The sequence below is a fragment of the Parasteatoda tepidariorum genome, chromosome 7, assembly GCF_982258835.1.
Source record: "Parasteatoda tepidariorum strain Cologne lab strain chromosome 7, Ptep-v5.0, whole genome shotgun sequence".
NCBI classification, from domain to species: domain Eukaryota; kingdom Metazoa; phylum Arthropoda; class Arachnida; order Araneae; family Theridiidae; genus Parasteatoda; species Parasteatoda tepidariorum.
This window is the reverse complement of record NC_141761.1, coordinates 98,736,010-98,756,255: the sequence shown is the minus strand read 5'-3', so window position 1 is coordinate 98,756,255 and position 20,246 is coordinate 98,736,010. Positions and strand designations below refer to the sequence as shown.

The 20,246-nt window shown below is 29.7% G+C and overlaps 1 protein-coding gene across 6 annotated transcripts in view; it reads right to left on the bottom strand.

Annotated features, from left to right (window-relative positions):
• Window positions 1–20,246, bottom strand: part of LOC107450328 (alpha-2-macroglobulin) — a 76,578-nt gene that overhangs the window by 7,246 nt on the left and 49,086 nt on the right. For all 6 annotated transcript variants that reach the window (XM_043047096.3, XM_043047097.3, XM_043047098.3 and 3 more), the window contains 9 exons: window positions 19,263–19,502; window positions 17,708–17,759; window positions 15,470–15,562; window positions 6,994–7,170; window positions 6,112–6,350; window positions 4,424–4,661; window positions 3,020–3,192; window positions 1,582–1,791; window positions 321–436 (listed from right to left, as the gene is read on the bottom strand). In XM_043047096.3, the coding sequence (XP_042903030.2) occupies window positions 321–436; window positions 1,582–1,791; window positions 3,020–3,192; window positions 4,424–4,661; window positions 6,112–6,350; window positions 6,994–7,170; window positions 15,470–15,562; window positions 17,708–17,759; window positions 19,263–19,502 (1,538 nt within the window). The remainder of the gene's footprint in view (window positions 1–320; window positions 437–1,581; window positions 1,792–3,019; window positions 3,193–4,423; window positions 4,662–6,111; window positions 6,351–6,993; window positions 7,171–15,469; window positions 15,563–17,707; window positions 17,760–19,262; window positions 19,503–20,246) is intronic.

Below are 20,246 nucleotides of genomic sequence, written 5' to 3'. Positions count from 1 at the left end.
TCCTTATCTCTCGCCGACCAGAGCCAAAACCTCTCCTAAACAATGACCCCACACCTCAACTTAAATAATTATACCTCGTTACCATAGTCGCCGCCTCGGGACCAGATGAATGGCTAGGGGAGTTATTACTTTAGACAAACTATACTCTTTTCTTGGATTTTGGACGAAACTCGAAACTAAGAAGTGCACTATTTTTTTTAACAAGCATTCCTATTTATTGCTTTAACTATGTATAGTTTTTGAAAGAAAAATTATGTTTTTTCGTACAATGGAAAATTAGTGAATAAATTTGCACATTATATATATGTAGTTTTCATTACCTAGTCAGAACTTCAATGGTAGCAGTATTACATTTTGAATCAGAGCATTGTCCCATTACACCCAATGAGAACTTTTTCTTCTCGGGCGCAACTCTGGTGTTGTATCTTAGATCAGTCTAAACAATAATGCATAAGTTAATTTATTTCCTCTAAAATTGAAAATATCTATGATAGAAAATACATATATATACTAAATAAATAAATTCATGGTAAAAAAAAACAATGTTTGATAAAAAAAAAGCAACAGTGTAGTAAAAATTAAATACGTGCTAAAGTGCATGGAAATAATAACATGGAAAGAAAGGCAACAGACCAATCATTTTCTAATCTTCCCTATTAAGATTAAAGCATACACACTTCTAAATTTTGTATCTACATTTACTCTGAAAAATAAATTTAAATTTAAAATTACATAAAAGGGTTTTTCAAATGCAAGAAAAAGAAGAAAAAATTTCAGCAGAAAAAATTAAAAGCTTTCTGATATTCATGTACTGATATATCTGATGTTCCGTATTGATCATCCTTAATATATTCATTTAAATTGTCAAAAATGAATAAAAGATGTACCCATTAGGGGTTGTTAATCAGCGACGTAGAGACAACGCTGTTAAAATCTAATGAATCACTACTGAAGAAGTCTGGACGAAAAATATGAAAACCTGCTTAATTGCCCGATGATACAGCAAGGAATTATAAAATTCATCAAGCAATCAAACAGCTTTCTAATTGCTCTTTTCTTCCTCTCTGGTTTTTATATTAATTTGCAGTTCATAATGTTTATTATTTGTCTTTTAATTGTTGACAGAGATTCTAACAATATATATTAAGGGCAGTTATTGCAGAACTTCTAGTAAGAACTGATTTTTTAAAAATTTTATATACACTGTATCTTTCCGTTAGACTAACTTTAAAAAACGCACGAAGCTAGATAACGTTAAAGTGGAGAAAAAAATAATTAAGCATGTTTTTCAAAAATTACGGCACTTAAGAGTTGAACTACTGGAAAAATTGCGTAATATTTACATGTTTTTTTGTTTGTTTTTTGATACAATTTCAAGATTATTGCTCTCGATACTATTGTTCGCTTAGTGGATTTCATTCGCAAAGGTTCCATGCTTTCAATTTTTGAATGTGCTTATATACTCCAATATTTTTACTCTTCTTCATCGTTTTCCTCACTATAATAAGGAGCAGGCATTAAATCAGATACAGAAGGAATTGGAAAGTAATGGAAGTGTGTTGCAATTGATGTATACGTTACCTGAATAAGTCCACATCCTGTACCTTCAGCGTTAATATTAATGGTGGTCGATATGTCATCCACTTTAAACCTCTGCACTAAAAGTTTGTTATCATCCGATATTTTGATATTTTTCACTAATCCTCCGCTCACTGTCACAGAAAGATCAAGGGGGTCTTTGTACACCCCCTTAGCGAATTCTGCTAAGGCTTTCAATCCTATGCACGTGTCCTATAAAATAAAACGAAACTCAACAGGTGTTAGTAGTTTATAAGTATAAGCGTAATTCTAATTTTTTAAAATACCTAAATTACTAAATCCAAACAGAGTCTTGAAATGTGTTTTGGCATACTGTAATTGCGAAGGAGTGCGGGTTCGATCCTCAGTGATGGCTTTTAGCTTTAGCCACTTTCTGATACATGGATACCACCTTGTTTGGAAGTAAAGACTGCCTATACTTAGTGCTGTCTACACAACCACAACCGTGCCGTATGTCACAAAATTTTGGTGCCCTAACCTCCATGACCTCCTGATTCACACCGAGTTGTTGTGAAAATAATTGTCTGAGAATACTGAAATGTATTTTTATCGTAGACTGGAAAAACGATAAAAAAGCCTTTTATTTTTTAAATAAAAGAAAAATCTCCTTTTTGGTGTCCTAGTTTGTTTTTATGAGAAAGAATTTAAATGCTATTATTTGATTTTCTCTCAATTGAGGAGACATTTGTTTCAATTGTTTGGTTTAATTAGTTTTTTGGGGCGTATAAATTCATGTTTTCTGAAACATGTAAAATTTCTCGATAACGATTACGATAATAACGATTTTTCTTATCATAATTATGTTTTGCTGATAATTTTAATTTATTGCTGCTTTTTCCTGCTTTTAAAAGTAATATAATTCCATAGAATAATTAGTTTTAAATGATGATTTTTAAATGATGACGCACGAAAAAGCACTAGCCTGAGTTTTTGACGAAATAATTTCGATTAATTTTAAATTAACTAAAATATGATTAAAAAAAATTAGAAACTTTAGCTCTAAAAGACGGTAAAGATGACTTGCTTTATTTGAAGAAGACCAATCCAATCAATTTTGATCAATTAATCAATCAAAATAAAATATTCTGCTACTTAACAATAGCATTCAAAGAATGAGAACTTTCTGAGTTGAAGAAAATCCACTCAGTTAGTTTCGGAAAAAAATTAAATTTTATACAAAAATAAATAACACTATTAATTTATTAATAGCAGATGAAAAAAAACCCCTGCTTGTTTAAAAAAGTTCCACCGTATGAAATTTGCAATAAAAATAACAGAATTTCATAAGAATTCTAAAACTGAAAGATGGCATGCGAAAAAAACCTGCAAGAAAGTCCTGAGTAAAGCTGAAATAAAGTTTAAAATCTAGTAAAAATTAGTAATCTAAGCAGTTAATAATAGCACACGAAAAAGAACTTGCCTGTGTCGAAGAGAAGCCACCATTAGGATTTAGGTTTGTCGTAAGATATCTAACGTAAGGTAAGGCTTCCGAAGCAGTTCCTCCTATGCCAAGTGTAGTTAGCACAGCGTAAGCAACGGTTTCTATTTCTATGGCTTTAGTTCCATTAACTATGATGAAAGATTCCATACCCTCTGAAACAGAAATGGACACGTAACATCTCCGTTGCCAGTTGGTAAATATAAACGAAAAACGGTTATCAGAAATTAATATAACTAATGAAAAGTAGACAAGATAATCTCGAATTGTAGGTATGAATCAACAGTAAACCAGTAATTGGGAAGGAATCTTGATTTTGTTTAAGCTTTAGGGAAGATTATTTAAATATAGCTTATGAGAAAGTGAGAAAGATAATCTACGTTTATAGACACGATTTATCTACTACAGTGGTTCCAAAATAGTGTACTGCGATACCCTAGGGCTCCGTGGATGATTTAAAGGAGTTATGCGAGTTAATACTTTTATAATTAGGGATGAGTTTTAATACATCACATTATATTTAAATACAATCTATATTCCATAATCTTCTCGGCAGATAATAATCTTTCGGTTGCTCTTATGAAATTATTGTAAGTAAAATGCCAAAGATAGTAGCATTTCTTAAAAAAAATACATAATATTTCTAATAACAATATATTAAACTAATTATGAAAAGAACAAGCAATTATAAAATATTCCATTAGTATTGCCCATAACGCTTTTCAAATCAAAAATAAAATAACTAATACCCTTAATGAAGAAATATGTTTCCCTAACAACCATTTACAACGTTAAGTTTTCATTTTGAAGTAAACCCTAATTTGTCTTATTTTATTTGTTTTCAGCATACACCCAAAACAAATTCAAAACTAGATTAGATATATCACAAAGACTACAAATTCAAGTGTCGGACATAAAACATAATTTAAGATTATTGATAATTAAACAATTAAAAGTCTCTTAATCAACAGAACGGGGGTTAGAGTTCCAGCATTGACATCACAATATTTCTTTTCCCTTCAACAGAGTCCTGCATTCCCCAACTAGTCACCCTGGACTATTGGAATAAGAAACTCAATCGCACATAGATGGCAGCACCACAGAATTGCTTAACTCAAAAAGTTTAGTATTTCCAATCTCTCACTATAGATGACACCACTACATAAACTAAACAAGTGACATTATACGGTTCTCTTGACAAAACACTCAAAAACTAACCCAAAATGTGCATTGCCTAATTAAAAGCCTAGCCATATATAATTAAATTTCTTTTTTATTTTACCGTAATTTTAGAAAGAAACTTCACAGTGTACCAGCGAGAGTGTTTTAAAGGAAAGAATCAATACTTTGTTTAAATATTACCAAAAAATATTTCATTGAGTTTACCTGTTCTGTTAATCTTTTGTCTTGCTTCGTCAATAAAATTCTTCGTTTCTGGTGTGTTTTGATCTAGGGAATAGGCATAAGCATACAAAAATTCACCGTATGGGTTCGTGGGTGGATAATCTTTAAGACAACTGAATGCATCGTTTATAATAGTCTTATTGTTATAATTTGCAATAAGAAGTGAAGCCAGGACATAAGCTGTAATACTGCCGGAGGAATTTTCATCTCTAACACCACCCTACAAAGTAGTTCAAATATATAAGTAATTAATAGAAGTATATATTTATTGTACTTAATAAATATTCTACAGAGCGCAAAATAAAAAATGGACCACCCTAAATAACTTTTGATCTAATGATCGGATCTTCACGTTCTAAGAATCCACCTTAATGGCTCGGCTCGAGGGGGCAAATATGCTAATTACTTAGTTCAGACTATATTTTAAGTTACGAAATCAGACACAAAAACGTACTTTCTATGAATAAATATATATTTTTTTCAATGGATTCAGGTTTTTGACCCCCAAATATAGGGGTTAGCCACAATCTAGGAAATATATCCCCCATAGTTTAGTCAGGAGAGCTCTCCGTAGTTTGAACCTTTTAATGTTAATTTCATTCTTTGCGTATTTTGCCATATCTCGAGAAGTTTTAAAGCGAATTGAAAAATTTTGCCCACAATTATTAAATTCGTTTATCCCAAAGTTGTTTATCAATTCGTTTATCCAAGTAAAAAATAAATTTTAGTAAATGTATTCAACTTTTGTTATTTAATTTAATAACAGTAAAATTTTTGAATTGTAAGTATGTAAATTTTTGTATAATTTTAAAGTATCTAATTTTACATGGCAAAATACAAAATTTGACCAATCAGTTGAATAGTTCCTGAGACGTATCTTTTACAAGAATTTTTTTCTTTTGATTGTTTTATATTAAGCTATAAAAAATAAATAAAGAAACAAGTTTTTATTATTATTTTATGCTACAAATTCCATGTTAAACTGTTTACCATATACTGAAATTCTTAGTTAAAACATAATTAAAAAAATTAAAAAATAAGTTTCTGTTATTATTTTCTATTACAAAGTCCGTATTAAATTGCTAACTACACATTGAAATATAAGGATAGCAGTTTAACATAGAATATACGTATATGGCATTTAGATAACATATTAACAGCTAAATTATAAAATTAAATCTTGTATGATTAGCAGTTAAAAGATAGCTTACAAATTAGACAGTTGAATGTGTTTTTGAACTTCAGTATAGCAAACGAAACAGGTATAGCAAAAAAAAAAGTTTAGAATTGAATTTAAAATAAATAAATAAAAATTGAAGTTCGCTGCATTCTGCTTAGGAAACAAATTTTTATCCTCAACAAATTTCAGAATTCCTAACAAAGTGTATTAACAGTAGATGAAACTTACTGAAATGAATTATAAAACAATGCCTTCTACATCATTTCAAATCATTCTGCATTAAATATTTGTTACTTTTGACCTCTGTTTTTGCTACAAGGAGTAGTTATTTTGAAAGCATTGTTTTATATTTTTTTTCTGTTAGCAGCGCATTCTGTCAATGAATCTTTGAAACTGATTTTGAAACTTAGTGAAAATGAATTAACTGGTTTCCTAAGTAGAACGCAGCAATAGTTCCCGTTCGTCGTTTTTGGGACAATTGGTAATTTACTTGTAAGCCGATGTCTACGATGCGACCAATGTTCGGGAAGCAACCATTGGTTGATTGTTTAGAAACGATCCATTCTTGCATCTGCTTTATGAGGTTATCATCGATGTAGATGTATCTCTTTGCTTCGTAAAATGAACGAAGTACAAAAGCTGTTAAGAACATGCTTCCTTCTCTATCTGTTTCTCCAAAGGCACTAAAAGAACCGTCATTGTGGCGGTACCTGAGCTCTCGTTGGTACCCTGAAATATAAATTTGTCGCTTAATTTAGTTATTAATTTTATTAATATGTTATTACTTTTCAACATAAAATTATTCGTTTCTTTGGATTAGCACTCAAACGGTGCCTTTTTATTTTCCTTTTAGAAAAGGCTTCAAAAACCCCTCCTCTCAACCGATCGAAACGGATTTTAAATAATTTATTTTTAAACATTCTCAACAAACTTTTGTTTAAAGACCTTAAAATCTTTCATATAGTTGAAAAAAAATTTGAAAAGGCTATTAATGAAAATATTGGTATCTAAATACCACAATCTAAATTTAATTTATTTATTTACTTAAAAAAAATAAAGGAAGTAAATGTTCAATTTGAAAACTATAGAGTAAAACTGTAACAAATCGTTATGGATTGATTTAACTAATTGCGTTGTAAAGTTGGTCAATTTTTAAATTATGATTAATTATCAGAATTAGAACTACAGCAAAAATTACAATTTTTGGAAAGTTTCTAACTTTAATGTATATATAATTGTTTTTTAGGTTAAAAAAACGATAATTATCGTAGTTCTTAAAAAATAAAAATAGCTTAAAATTTTCAAAATGCTAATTAAAATGTTTGAATTTAAAAAAAATCGTAAAAATACTCTAGAAGTAGAACTGTTTTACCTGTGTTTAGATTCCTGATTGCTTTATTTTTAATGTCATCGGTCAACATGCCAATATCTTGTAAGTAGTCTAGTACCAGGTAATTGGGCGTGAATTTCACCATATTCTGTTCACCACATCCGGTTGGCAAAGAAACGAGATTGTTCAAATTGTTTATTGCTGGCCCCAGTACATTTCCTAAAAGTACACATATTATACGAGAAAAAAAAACATACTGTTTTAGTGTCACGAGAAGAGCTCTCGTCCTCACTGAAAACTCATCTCGTAATTGGATACCTACAAACGACGTCATCAAGGATATCGATCCTGATTGGCTGTTGAAACGTGGCGTTTGTTTATATTAACAACTGTTCTTTCCATTCTATTTCCAGTAAGCCTAACAAATCAAATGTGAATTCTAAGTGACCTAGTAATATGAAGCTCGTTTCTTACTTAACAAAAAGACAGGTACGAATCCTTGTAGAACATAAACAAACTGATAATGCAACAAATTCGCCAGATACACAAAAAAACAAAAATAATCACTGTTACAAAAAATGCAGAAACGAATAATAAATTTACGTTAAATAAATGATGTACGATGTATACAAGAAGGAAACACATTTTAGCAAAGCTAATATACCAAAGCTATAATAACAAAGCTAATATAATAATAGCATTTAATCAACTTCACGTTAGCATTCTAACTTATATGGAGAATCTTAGCTAGACTTCATCTAGCAATATTCAGTATATTAGCACGCACACCATCTTGTTGTTTAACAACCTTCTGGTGCTGAGGTTATAGGTCAGGCGGTTGTGTACCAGCTGGCCACTTCTTTTCGAGTTTAGAGTATCCCATTGCCAAACGATTTTTAAAAGAATTATTTTCTTTATTTTTTATAATATTTTGATTGTCTCAAAAATAGATTGTCCCCTGGGAATAGAATCCCAGCTTTTTAACAATAACAGCTAAGTTTTTTAGCCACTGAGTCAAAGCTGCTCAATTGCTTGGTTCTTACATGATTTTAGGCAATAAACTCACGATCTTTTTTTCTTTTTGCTTAAAATTTCAGTAAAAATTAAGATGTTACTGCAAAATTTTTCAATCCGTTCCTTCTACAAATTGACATTCAATCGCCCTGTATATGAAACTTGTACTTTTAGTATTAACTATAAATATTTTCGAAAATTAGTTTTCAAAATTTGCTCGTATTTAATTTGAAGATAGTCTTATTTATAAAGCTAATCTGAAGGCATATCTAGTGGAAGGAAATATTTTCAATAATGTAAAGACGGTGCTTTTTCAACAAAAGACTGAAGTTGTGAGGAAAAATCTCAGCACACAACAACAGTGACACCATATCCCACTTTAAAAATTTCATAGCGTTCAGAGAGCCATTAGGGGCTAGAGCATTCGCCTTCCAATGAGGGGAAACGAATACAAATCCCAGCGATGGCTGGTCGATACGTGCTGGCATAAATTATCCTCAGTGGTAGACGGATCACGGGTTAGAGTCCCTTTGCCGTTCGGCTAACCGTAGGAGGTTTTCTTGGTTTTTTTTCCCTCCATGTAACGCAAATGTGGGTTAATTCCATAAAAGAATCCTTCAAAAAGTGAAATTTCTCCCGATACTTGATCCAGGTATATCCTCGTCTACTGGATTTGGTTTAAAATTAATTACAAGACTACGGAGTTGAACATAAGTAATAGTAAAACCCTAAAATTTGGTCAGCTGTTCAACGACGGTTATAAAATAGGAAATAAAATAGAGCTGAGGCGGAGCGGGTGTTGAAACGTTTCTCAATTTTGTTTAGAGTTTTGTTGTTAGAGATTTTTTGTTTGAAGCATGTTTCACCGTATGTATGGCTCAATATGCCGAAGGTCAACCTTCATAGTTTGATGTTAGAAAAGAAGAAAAACAAAGTTTGATTTACATTAAATATTAATTCATAATTGTGGCAGTTTTAATATTATAGAGTGCTAAATGTTTTTGTTTTTACGTTTCACATAATTCTCGTATAATAACGTAAATGTACAGTCCGCAAAAAAAAAAAAACGAATCACCCTGAATAACTTTCGTTCTAATGATCGGATTTTCACGAACTAAGTGTCAATCTTAATGGTTCCTGGGGGTGACCTCAAATATGCTAATTAATTAGTTCTAACTATTAGTTAAGTTACGAAATCAGACACAAAAACGTACTTTCTCAGAATAAACATATATTTTTTTTTTACATATTTGGAATCTAGACACTTGAATTAGGGGGGGTAGACAAAATTTTAAAAAAATTGGGTGGTAAATTGCGCAGCAATAAAGGTTTATATATTTGGCGATAGTCCAGAAAACCGCCAAAAAAAGTCGCCTGTGCAAATTAATATTTTATAATAACCCATTGACTAATTCAAAAGAGGAATGCTTCATTTTACTAGGTTGCTAGGCAAACACGCTCTGACTGTAAAAAAAATTGAAATAATGTTTGTGATTGCTGGGAGAGGTTTAATTAATTGTTAACAGTAAATATCTCGAAGTTTCTAGGCAATAGACAATTTTTAAGCTGATTTCTGTCCAAAAAGCAAAAAAAAAAAAAAATTATTTAAATCTCCTTTGAAAAGAAAATTTGTATCGATTTATAAATTATTTATGATTTTCTAAGTTTTTTGAATTTAAATACATGAACTTTTTATCTGATATTATATAGATTATGCTGTTTTTGCTATATTTATTCGAGGATTTCATACTAAAATTAAATTAACATAACTTATTATAGCTATATAAAATTTTTTAGGGATAATCATTTTTATAGCTTTAATCGAGTCTTATAGGCAAGAAAGTTTTAAAAAATGAAAAAAATTATTTAGTAATTCTAATGCAAATTCACAAGGTTTTATATAATTTACGAGATTTCTTTTTTCTATAACTCAAGGAATTGCTGAATGTTTAGTGCCATTATGAAAGCATTGAAATATGTTATGTTTAAGAATAAGATATTGAAATAATATGTTGCAGATTGTATGATTCATTGTTTAAAAAATCACTTCATTCTGCTAGATATTTAGGTTACATGGTTTTCTTTGGATAAAAATGATTAGCAAATAGCATCCTCATGTTTCGTTACATTGTGAAACTTACGTTCGCAAATTGACCATAAAATGTCGCACAGCATATTCTTCAATTAAGATACGCTACATTTACCACCAAATACGGCTACTATGATTAATTTGTTTTCTTATATATATCTGATACTTTCTTTTTAAACAGAGCTCTTAAGATCTTTAAGATACTGAAATGGGGGCACAAAAACTTAAAAGATAAAATATTTAATTTCATTAATTCAAAATATCTGGTCTCAAAATTTTAACTTTTAAGTTAAATATAACTTTTACAATATGGATTCTCTTACGTTTTTAAAGACCACATAAATCCTGTTAAAATATTAAAATGCATATGTTTACTTTAACGAGTGTAAAATCCTTATCAAAATAATGATCAAGACCCAAATGTAAAACAGTATAATTGACGATAAAAACTCAACTGGCTTCAAAACATATGAAGAGGGAAACAAAAGTCAACATGTTTCGAGCGTTCAAATATATTCACCCATTCTCAAGACTTGTCAGGCTTGAATAACTTGTGACTTTTATTATTGGACGCTCAAAACATGTCTATTTTTATTATCATCCATTATTTTTTTAAATCATTGACGTTATTATATTTTCGATTCAGTTTCTTGGGATTATCCATTTAGTTACACAACATATTAAATTATTTCACTCGATATTAAAATAGGTTTTACATAAGTTATAGGCACAGGTTCTTAGATTGAAAAAAATAATAATTCACTACTTTGTAAAAAAAATCAATGCAGTAATTTTTATATATATATATATATATATATATATATATATATATATATATATATATATATATATATATATATATATATATATATATATATATATATATATATATATATATATATATATATATATATATATATATATATATATATATATATATATATATATATATATATATATATATATATATATATATATATATATATTTTATTTTTATTTTTTTGCTACAAGCCTTAACATTTTAATTTAAGGACATCAAAAAATTCCGTTTACAATTGAAATTTATATTATTTATTATCCTCATAAATATAGTGATTAGTTATTACATCATACCTTAGACACCTTACTAAACTATGTTTACTGACTAAATATAATAATAAGAGCTTGAATGGAAAATTTCTTTGCAGGCTTTTGTGCCAATAATTAGCTAAATTTTTATCTTATTGCGGTCTTTAATGTCCTAACGGGAACTGGTAGGAAAAATCCATTTAAGGACAATCATCCAGGTAAAAAATGGGTGAAGCTTTTTTTAAGGTGACATCCAACGATAACTCAGGGCAATGCGAAGATAATTTCAAAAAGCGAAACTTCCCTTAGAGAATAATATTCGAAATACTGATTTTAAGAACTTTAGAAGAATCTTTAAGAGGGAAGTAGCCCTGGCATCCTTTTAGAAAGTGATTGCATTTGCAATGCGGACGAAGCAAGAGTTGAATACTGCCCTTAAACGGGAAAAATATTTGTCCCTAAAAATTATAAGGATTTATATTCCAAAGTACCCAGGAAAGAAAAAGTACCTCCCTTGGTAGTTTTTCCTTACTGAAGAATTCTTTGAGATATTACAGAATCAGTCCCTGCTATATATTTCATTGGAAAAAGCGATTCATGAAATGAAACGATGATCGCAGCAACATTTTACAAATATATTGCAAATGTTTCTACCCATGGCTAATTAAAAATGCTATCAAATTCCCTATTTTGCTTGTTCTGGATAGGTATAAATCTCATATCAATTTGAAACTGAGCAAGTTTTGTTCATCAAAACAAATTTTCTGGTTTACTTTTCTACCTAATTCATTGAAATCTCCCGTTAGATCCTGAAAACAAAAGAATCGTAAAACAATATGTCGAGAAAATTTTACATCCATTTTTAAATAAGATTTTGAGGCATCAACTGGTGAAGTAAAATGCTTTTATGAAATGTGATATTATTCCATTCGATGTAGAAAACGTTGAACAAATGCATGCAAAACAAACACCAAGAGTTAATGAGCAAGACAGCTTATCAACAAAACACATGCTTTGAGAGTAACAATGCACTATTTCTTCAGAAGCTTGAGATGGAAATCTCAGAAGTTATGTTGCAAATTTTTAAAGGAACACTGACAGAAAAATTTAATCTCCCAAATATCCAATAGCCTGTGCTTTTCTCAATATTGAAGAATTTATTTCAAAAAGAACATTTGGTTAATCAAATTTTGGCACTGAAGCTGATACAACTAACATTAATAATGAAAGTATCTTGAAAACTGATTTTGAGATAAGTCCTCTTGAGGCATTGTTAGTTGCAAAAACAATCGGTTCCATAAGTAAATGGTAAGTACTGCTGATGACTCACTAGATATAAGTCAATGAGAGATGGATTTTACTCAAACTTCGAAACTCCTTTTTCTCATTTATTATCTAGTGAGGAATTCTAGAAATGGTACTAGAAAATCAAAAGAAATTTCGAAGATACATTTACATTGGCCAAAAATTTGGAAAAAAGAGGAAGGTTAAATCAAAAGCATTTTTGCATTAATTTCAGAAAAAGAACGAAAATTTAAAGAGATTGAAAGAGCTGAAAAAAAGTTAAAGCAGAAAGTATGACGAAGAGAAAAAAAATACTTAAGATGAAAAAGAAGTTCAAAAAATATGGGGAAAAGAGTAAACAAAAAAGTGATCTAATTATAATAATAATAGTAAAAGCATCATCGGATTACACAATAATAAACATTCATAATTTAGAATTGACTATTAAACTGTGTGGTAAATTTTTTTTTTTTTTTTAAAATTATGTGTTCAAACATATTTTACTTTCCATTCCATGACTGAAAAAAAAGTAACATTTTCCACGTTAACTGTGGTTATATGTTGCAATTCCAAGAAAAAGCTTGTTTTTAGACATTTGTGTGGCCTTTTATGGATTCCTAACGAGCATCAAACATTCTCAAAATTAAGTGTTCATTCACTTGAAAATTTAGTGATTATTCACTGGTAAGAACTGTTCCTTCACTTGGTTATCTTACTACTTATTATTTAAACCACCAAAAGCTTAAAACAATATTATTTAATTTATCTAATTTTTTTTACATAATTTACATTTAATAACAAATTTAGAAATTTTTATGATTTTTTTTTAAAGACAAGCTAAGCTTAAGTGTTCCTTCATTGGTAAGTTTACCCTATAAGATGTTGAGAAATTTGTGATGTTGTGAGAGATGCTGAAAAATGTTGACTACGTATTTTTATTAATATTTATGAAATATATAATCAAGAAATTGATAAATATATTACTTCAAATCTATGCGTACGTATGTATATTATTGAAATTGTATCAGTTATTGAAAAACAAAATCAAAAAAAAATCACATTAAATTAGCACAATCTGGTGTATAATCAATCATATTCTATCAGAAGCACGCTTTTATAAAACTAGACATTCGTATAATAAAGTGTTTTTTATTCAAATTTCTTTACTAAATAGAAAAATAAAATATTAAACGACTAAAAAAGAAATATCCTATTTTATAGTTTGAAAGAAATAAAAATAAAAAGATTAGCAAACGATTATTAGCGAAAAAAATATGAATGAAATTTTACGTTACGCGCGCGAAGTCAAGTTCCTCGCAAGTTTATCACATTTTAATATTAATCGCCCCATTTAATTATTTCTTTACTGTCGCCAAGTTATTTTTTTTAAAAATAATTAGTTTTAATTTTTCTCAGCTTCTAATAAATAAAAACAGTTGAAACTTTAGATTCTTCTATTGAAAAATATGTAGATTAATATTGTATAAAAAAATTCATACCTTATAATTCAAAATTTTTTCATCCTCAATTTAATTAAATAATAAAAAATAATTAATAATTATTAAAAATTATTTTTTTCATGAAATTATCTTTGGGTAATCGAGTTTCATGAGTGGGTGCAATTTTCTTTGAATTTCTTTAATAGTTTTAAAAATATGACTAGAAACGTAAAAAGTGAAATTAACATTAAGGGGTACGAACTTTGGATCGCTCTCCTGACCAAACTATGGGGACCATATTTCCCAGATTGCGGCTACCCCCTATATTTTGAAGGTCAGAAATCCAAATATGTAAAAAAAATATATATGTTTATTCAGAGAAAGTACGTTTTTGTGTCTGATTTCGTAACTTAATTAATAGTTAGAACTAATTAATTAGCATATTTGAGGTCACCCCCAGAAACCATTAAGATTGACACATTGTTCGTGAAAATCCGATCATTAGAACGAAAGTTATTCAGGGTGATTCGTTTTTTTTTTTGCGGACTGTACATCCTTTTTTTATATAATAAAGGCTTCGAATTGTACCCTACTTACAAATGATAATTAATCAAACTTGTATTTATTAATATATTTATGAATTACTATTAAGAATACAATTACATATATGAATTGTATATAAATACACTGGTGGACAAAATTAAGACAACAACAGAATTGGACACAGCTTCAATGAGCTAAAGTTCTCTTCACTGATGAGTCCAGATTCAGTCTACAACCTGATTCTGGACGGTTATTGATATGGAGGGAACCTGTAACCCGATACCATCCCAGCAACATTATCGAAAGGGACCATTATGCTGGTGGAGGACTCATGGTTTGGGCCGGGATCATGTAAGATACCCGCACACCGCTCCATGTGTTTGACAATGGTTCCGTGAATGCCCAGGGGTACAGGCAGGAGGTCCTAGTACCCTATGTGCGTCTTTTCAGGGGCACTGTTGACCCTGAGTTCATTTTCATGGACGACAATGCACGACCACATATGGCTCTCATGGTTGATGAGAATCTGGAAAGCGAGGATATTCAACGAATGGATTGACCAGCCAAATCCCCCGATCTGAATCCTATTGAACATGCTTGGGATACTCTTGGGAGAACTATTGCGATGCGCAAACCTCTCTCCCCCCCCCCCCAGAACCATTCTGGAGTTAAAAATTGCTCTGTTGGAAGATTGGGAGGGTCTTCCACAAGTCCTCCTTAACTCCCATATTAACAGCATACATACTCGTTGTACATGCTCACTGCCTGTCAGGGGTGACCATACACCATACTAGAGGCAACGCATACTGTACAAGTCTCACTTTTATTGTCATCCTTTATCCTTAAGTTCAGACTACATTGGAGTTATTGGCAATAGTTTTTGCCAGCGAATGGCACTTTCATTTTTGTTTTGCATACTTTATTATCATGGAATAAGCTATATCCATACCAAATTTCATTTATTTATATTCAGTATTTTTTGAGATATTTAGGAAAATGTCTTCCATCTCTTAATTTTGTCCACCAGTGTATGTGCTATGATATTTAAAAAGTAAAGTAAAATTAGTGTGAAAAGCATTACCAGTAAAATCCATGTATGCTCTAGAAGAATCAGGAACTACATCATTGGGCAAACTGAGGGTAATTGACGTTTCAAACGAGTTGTCATCATTATCTAAAACAAAAATGAAAAATCATAATTTTTTTTTAACATTGAATTCAAAGATATTACTTTTAAAAATTAGGCATGGCTATCACGAGAGTTTAATGAAGCTATGGCATCCTCTTCCTACATAGCAAAAATATCACGAGCAGCTTTTGCGGATTTAGACTCTTGATTATAATTGAAATGAGAGGTACCGAAAATGCTACTTTATGTAAAGTTGACATTCCATTTTAATGATTAGAAAAGTAACATTAATTAACTCGAACGGAAAAGCAAAACATAGATTACGGTAGAACAAATTATCTCTTTATGAATGACCTAAGACATTATGCCAAAACATTTAATTAAACATGGAATGTTAAAACTAAAATTAAAGAAAAAAAAACTTAGACGGAACCAATATTTCAGAAAACGAGAGTATTTTTCTTAATATTTGAAGAAAAGCGTTTTTAGACACGAAGTTTTTGCTTTTCAGTATGATACGATATTATAATAAAAACCTTACAATCAATTTATTTCGGGATAATAAACATATTGATAACCCTAATTTTTTTCGGGGGAAAATTTAAAATCTATTAGTTAGTCTTGGTTATCTTTTCAACTTCATTCACCTTGTTTTTCGAATTTTTATTAAATTTTTGGTTACAGTAAGGACTCGTTAAATATTTTTGCCAAAGATTTAAAGCTTGACTACTTAATTCTCTAATACCTAGAATCAAAAGTTTTATAGCTCATCTATCGCAAAACACTGCTTGACAGAAGGCCATTGATTCCTCAATTAATGTCGTTCATAAATGTATTTCATGCATTAACCTGAGCTTCTAGGAGAGTTTTCGCTGCCATATATTCCAAACTATACACTACCATACATTCCAAATATTTGGAAATAATGTACATCTTTTTCAAATTTTTCGACTTTCACTGTCAATTTGATGTTATTACTTTTCAACTGTATGCTTATCTCAATTTGTATGACGTAAACTCTGCCAAAATACATTTTCTCTGTTTTGTAATCTTTGTCATTTAATGAAGGTAAACCCATATAATACCAAAACATGTTTATGTTTTTGAAGAGCTTTTTTTTATTACTTCTGATTTTTCTAAATTTTTTTTCCATTCAATTTCACTTATTTTTCATTAATAATTTTAATTGCTAATGTTAGCTGGACGTAGATTTACTTTAAATTTATTATTTATTTATTATACATGTTGTATTTATTATAAATTTATAATTTATTATAAATTTATTATTTATTCATTATCTTTAATATATTTATAATAAATTTATAATTTATTAATTTATTATTTATTTTTCATCTCAATTATATTTATAATAAATTTATAATTTATTATAAATTTATTGTTACTTATGAACTTATAAAGCAAATAAAACTTATTAACTGTTTAATAAATTTAAAACTCTAATAAAATGTCTTTATTGCAAAATATTGAATAAGGTAATTTATTACGATTATTTAATATTAAAGGAATGACACTATAAGTTGTAAACATTTAATTTTAAATAATAATCAAAATCGTGAACGGAATAATAACAAAGAATATATAGTTTATATTTTTATTAGTTAAATATTTCAAATAGATACGTTTAAATAAGGAACAAAAATTTCCAAGTAAAACAAAATTCTAAGCTTTATTTAATGTGAATGCTAGCTAAAGATATTTGGATCCCCTATCTTAATTGAAAACATTTAATTTTCAAATGAGAATGCTCGAAACAAAAATTTCAATCATCTTTTTTTAAATATATATGGAGATATAAAAAGTTTTTAAGCCCATTTTGTTTATTTTTAATATTCTGATTATTAATATTTTATAGAAAGACACTAAATATAAAATAATGTCAGAAATTTATAAGTATTAATTTTAAATTTAGTGAACACGAATAATTTAGTTATATTCATGTATTGCGTACTACAAAATGAAACTGTTCATTTTTTTTGACTGACCGATTAATATAAGTACATTAGTCACCTTTGATTAGTTGATTAATTTATTGATTTTAGTATAATCTTTATATTGAGTCCACGGTAGTTGTAACCGCCCTTCTTTTGTAGTGACACATTATCAACAAATCTAGCAAAATTACAAAACATTAGAGAAAAAAATGCTCGAAAAGAACACTTTTTAAATTACCTGAGGGACAGAATAGAGTGTTGATTACATTGTCATTGAAGAAACCTTCAGCCTGCGAATTTCATAAATTATAAATAAATGCAATAATAATACAGATAACAAAATGGCAAATACCTCGTCAGAAATACAGGATGCATGGAAATTAGTAACAGATCTGCTTTTTTCGCAGAATGACAACTAAAATTAATAGTTATGCTACACTTTTAGTCAAAAATAAGTCGAGGCTTTTTTTACAAGAAGAAGAAAACACCAAGTAAACTAGGAAGCAACTCATGCAAAAGAAATGCTATAAATAATTATAAAAAAATACTAAAAAATTACGAGTAAAAAAAATTATTTGTTGCTATATCTACAAGCAATATTATTTATTAATTATTTTTTTATGTGCCACGGTGCATCAAGCTGCTCAGAAAATTCTCATTTATGCAAAATTACGAATTTTTAAGCAATGTGTACCATAATGATGCTTTTAATAACTAAGCTAAAGTCAGTGGCTCAACGGTCCATGGAGGGCCAAGGCCTACTGCACACATCCCAGTTTTTGTGACCTTCGTCTCTGGGGTGCAGATGCAAATCTTACAGTTGGGTGGTCAGCTAAACGCGGAACTCTCAGTGTTAAGTTACCAATCATGCTTGATACTCATTTTATGAAATCACTGAAAGGCTGAGTCAACATTATGAGAATAAAACTTCGAATTTGCGGTCCGAGAGCATAAAACGTATTTTCGTAAAAAATGATTGACATTCAGGGTATCAATTTAATATGAGGAGCAAAAAACAAAATGCTATCGAAAATTAACGATTTATTATCGAGGAAAGTGGGATTGCCGGCGTGGGTGGGAGAAAAGAGGAGAACGATGACTATTTGTAATACATCCAAATATTATTAGTACCTAATGTTGCTGTCAGATTTGAGAGCATTTTTGCTTTTCTACGCTTAAAAACTAATATCGTAAGCTATTTGAAAAATTCGTTCGTTTTAAAATAGTTTTCTGCAATACAACAGGCTAATTCAAAAAGGCTTCTGTATTTTCTAACTTATCTGGTATTTAAGGTTTATTACAATCAGTCTACAAGCCTTAAAACTACATTAGAAATGCCCGATGAAGTAAACAGAACTAAATTTGCTTAGGCCTATTTCAATAAACGTTTAATAACGCTATTTACAATAAGCCGTCGCTACTTCGGGCTTGTTACAATCTACTTGAAAAAAAATAAGGTTTACAGTCTAACTGAGCAGAGAAGATATCTTTTCTAATTCGTGGGGTGACTGCAACAAGCCCTAGTTGTGTCAGAAAATGTCTCATTGTTTTTCGAATTAGGCTGGCAAAATATCGTTTTGAAAAATGATTGTCACTATAGGTCAGAAAATTCAATTACCTTGCGATGTATGCATAAAGTGCCCCTGTTGTGCATATATTTCTTTATTTTATTTTCACAGGGTGCATACATTTTTATTGTAATTTTTTTAAAAACTTTTATTCTTAAAATATTTATAAAGAGCGGTGATTACGGAGCACTTTGTATGTCATTCCCAAGTTTAAAATACACTTACTTCGACTTCGATTGGTTTCATAATTGCGTCTCTTGCATAAGAGTCCGATGTTGGAGAATCTCCGCAAACCTGACTAGACTGTGCTGTTTCAGCTTTGACGATGATTTGAACTTTACCGACTTTGGTTGCTTTCAGTGTAATAGGTAAATTCACACTGGAATCTGGATGGACACAGATATCACCATTAATAGAATCACCCACAACTTCGAATCCTTCAGGGTCTTCCAATGTTACTGTGATCTGTTGAGAAATAATTTATTTATAAAAATCACTTATTAATAAATATAGTGCGGAAAAAATGGACCACCTTAAATAAATTTTGAATTAATCAATGGATCTTCACGTTCTGGGACTCGATCTAAACCTCAATCACGCTAAATAATCATTACAGATGATATTTCAAGTTATGAAATCAGCCACAAAACGTTATTTTTCTTAATAAACATGACTTTTTTTCAGACGGAATCGGATTTTTTGCCCTCCAATTTCTAGGGGTTAGACGCACTCTGGAAAATGTGATCATAAGAGTTTGATCAGGAGAGAGCGATCCAAAGTTCGGACCCTCACAAAGAGAATCGAAAATTTTTTGCACACAATTACAAATTTCATTTGTACATAGATAATTCCATGAAAAACCTATTTTTTTATAAATATTTCTTATATTTTATTATTTTTTTCTAATAATAGTAGAAACAATTTTAAATTGTAATGTGTACAAGTTTTTACATCATTTTAAGGAATTCAATTTTAAATTTCAAACTATAAAATTTGAGCCAAATTGGGTGAAAGAATCGAATGGGAAGGTAATATGAACGAAGCTGAAAGTCGATTGACGGCTAAAACTTGTCGCCTCTGGATGATGTTTCATTAAATGTTGCCACTATTTTTCAATCTTAACAAAAGTCAATACATAATCAGTGATTCAAAGCTGTAACTACTGTTTACTCACGATATCTCGAACTTCAATAACTCGAAAACCTTGTT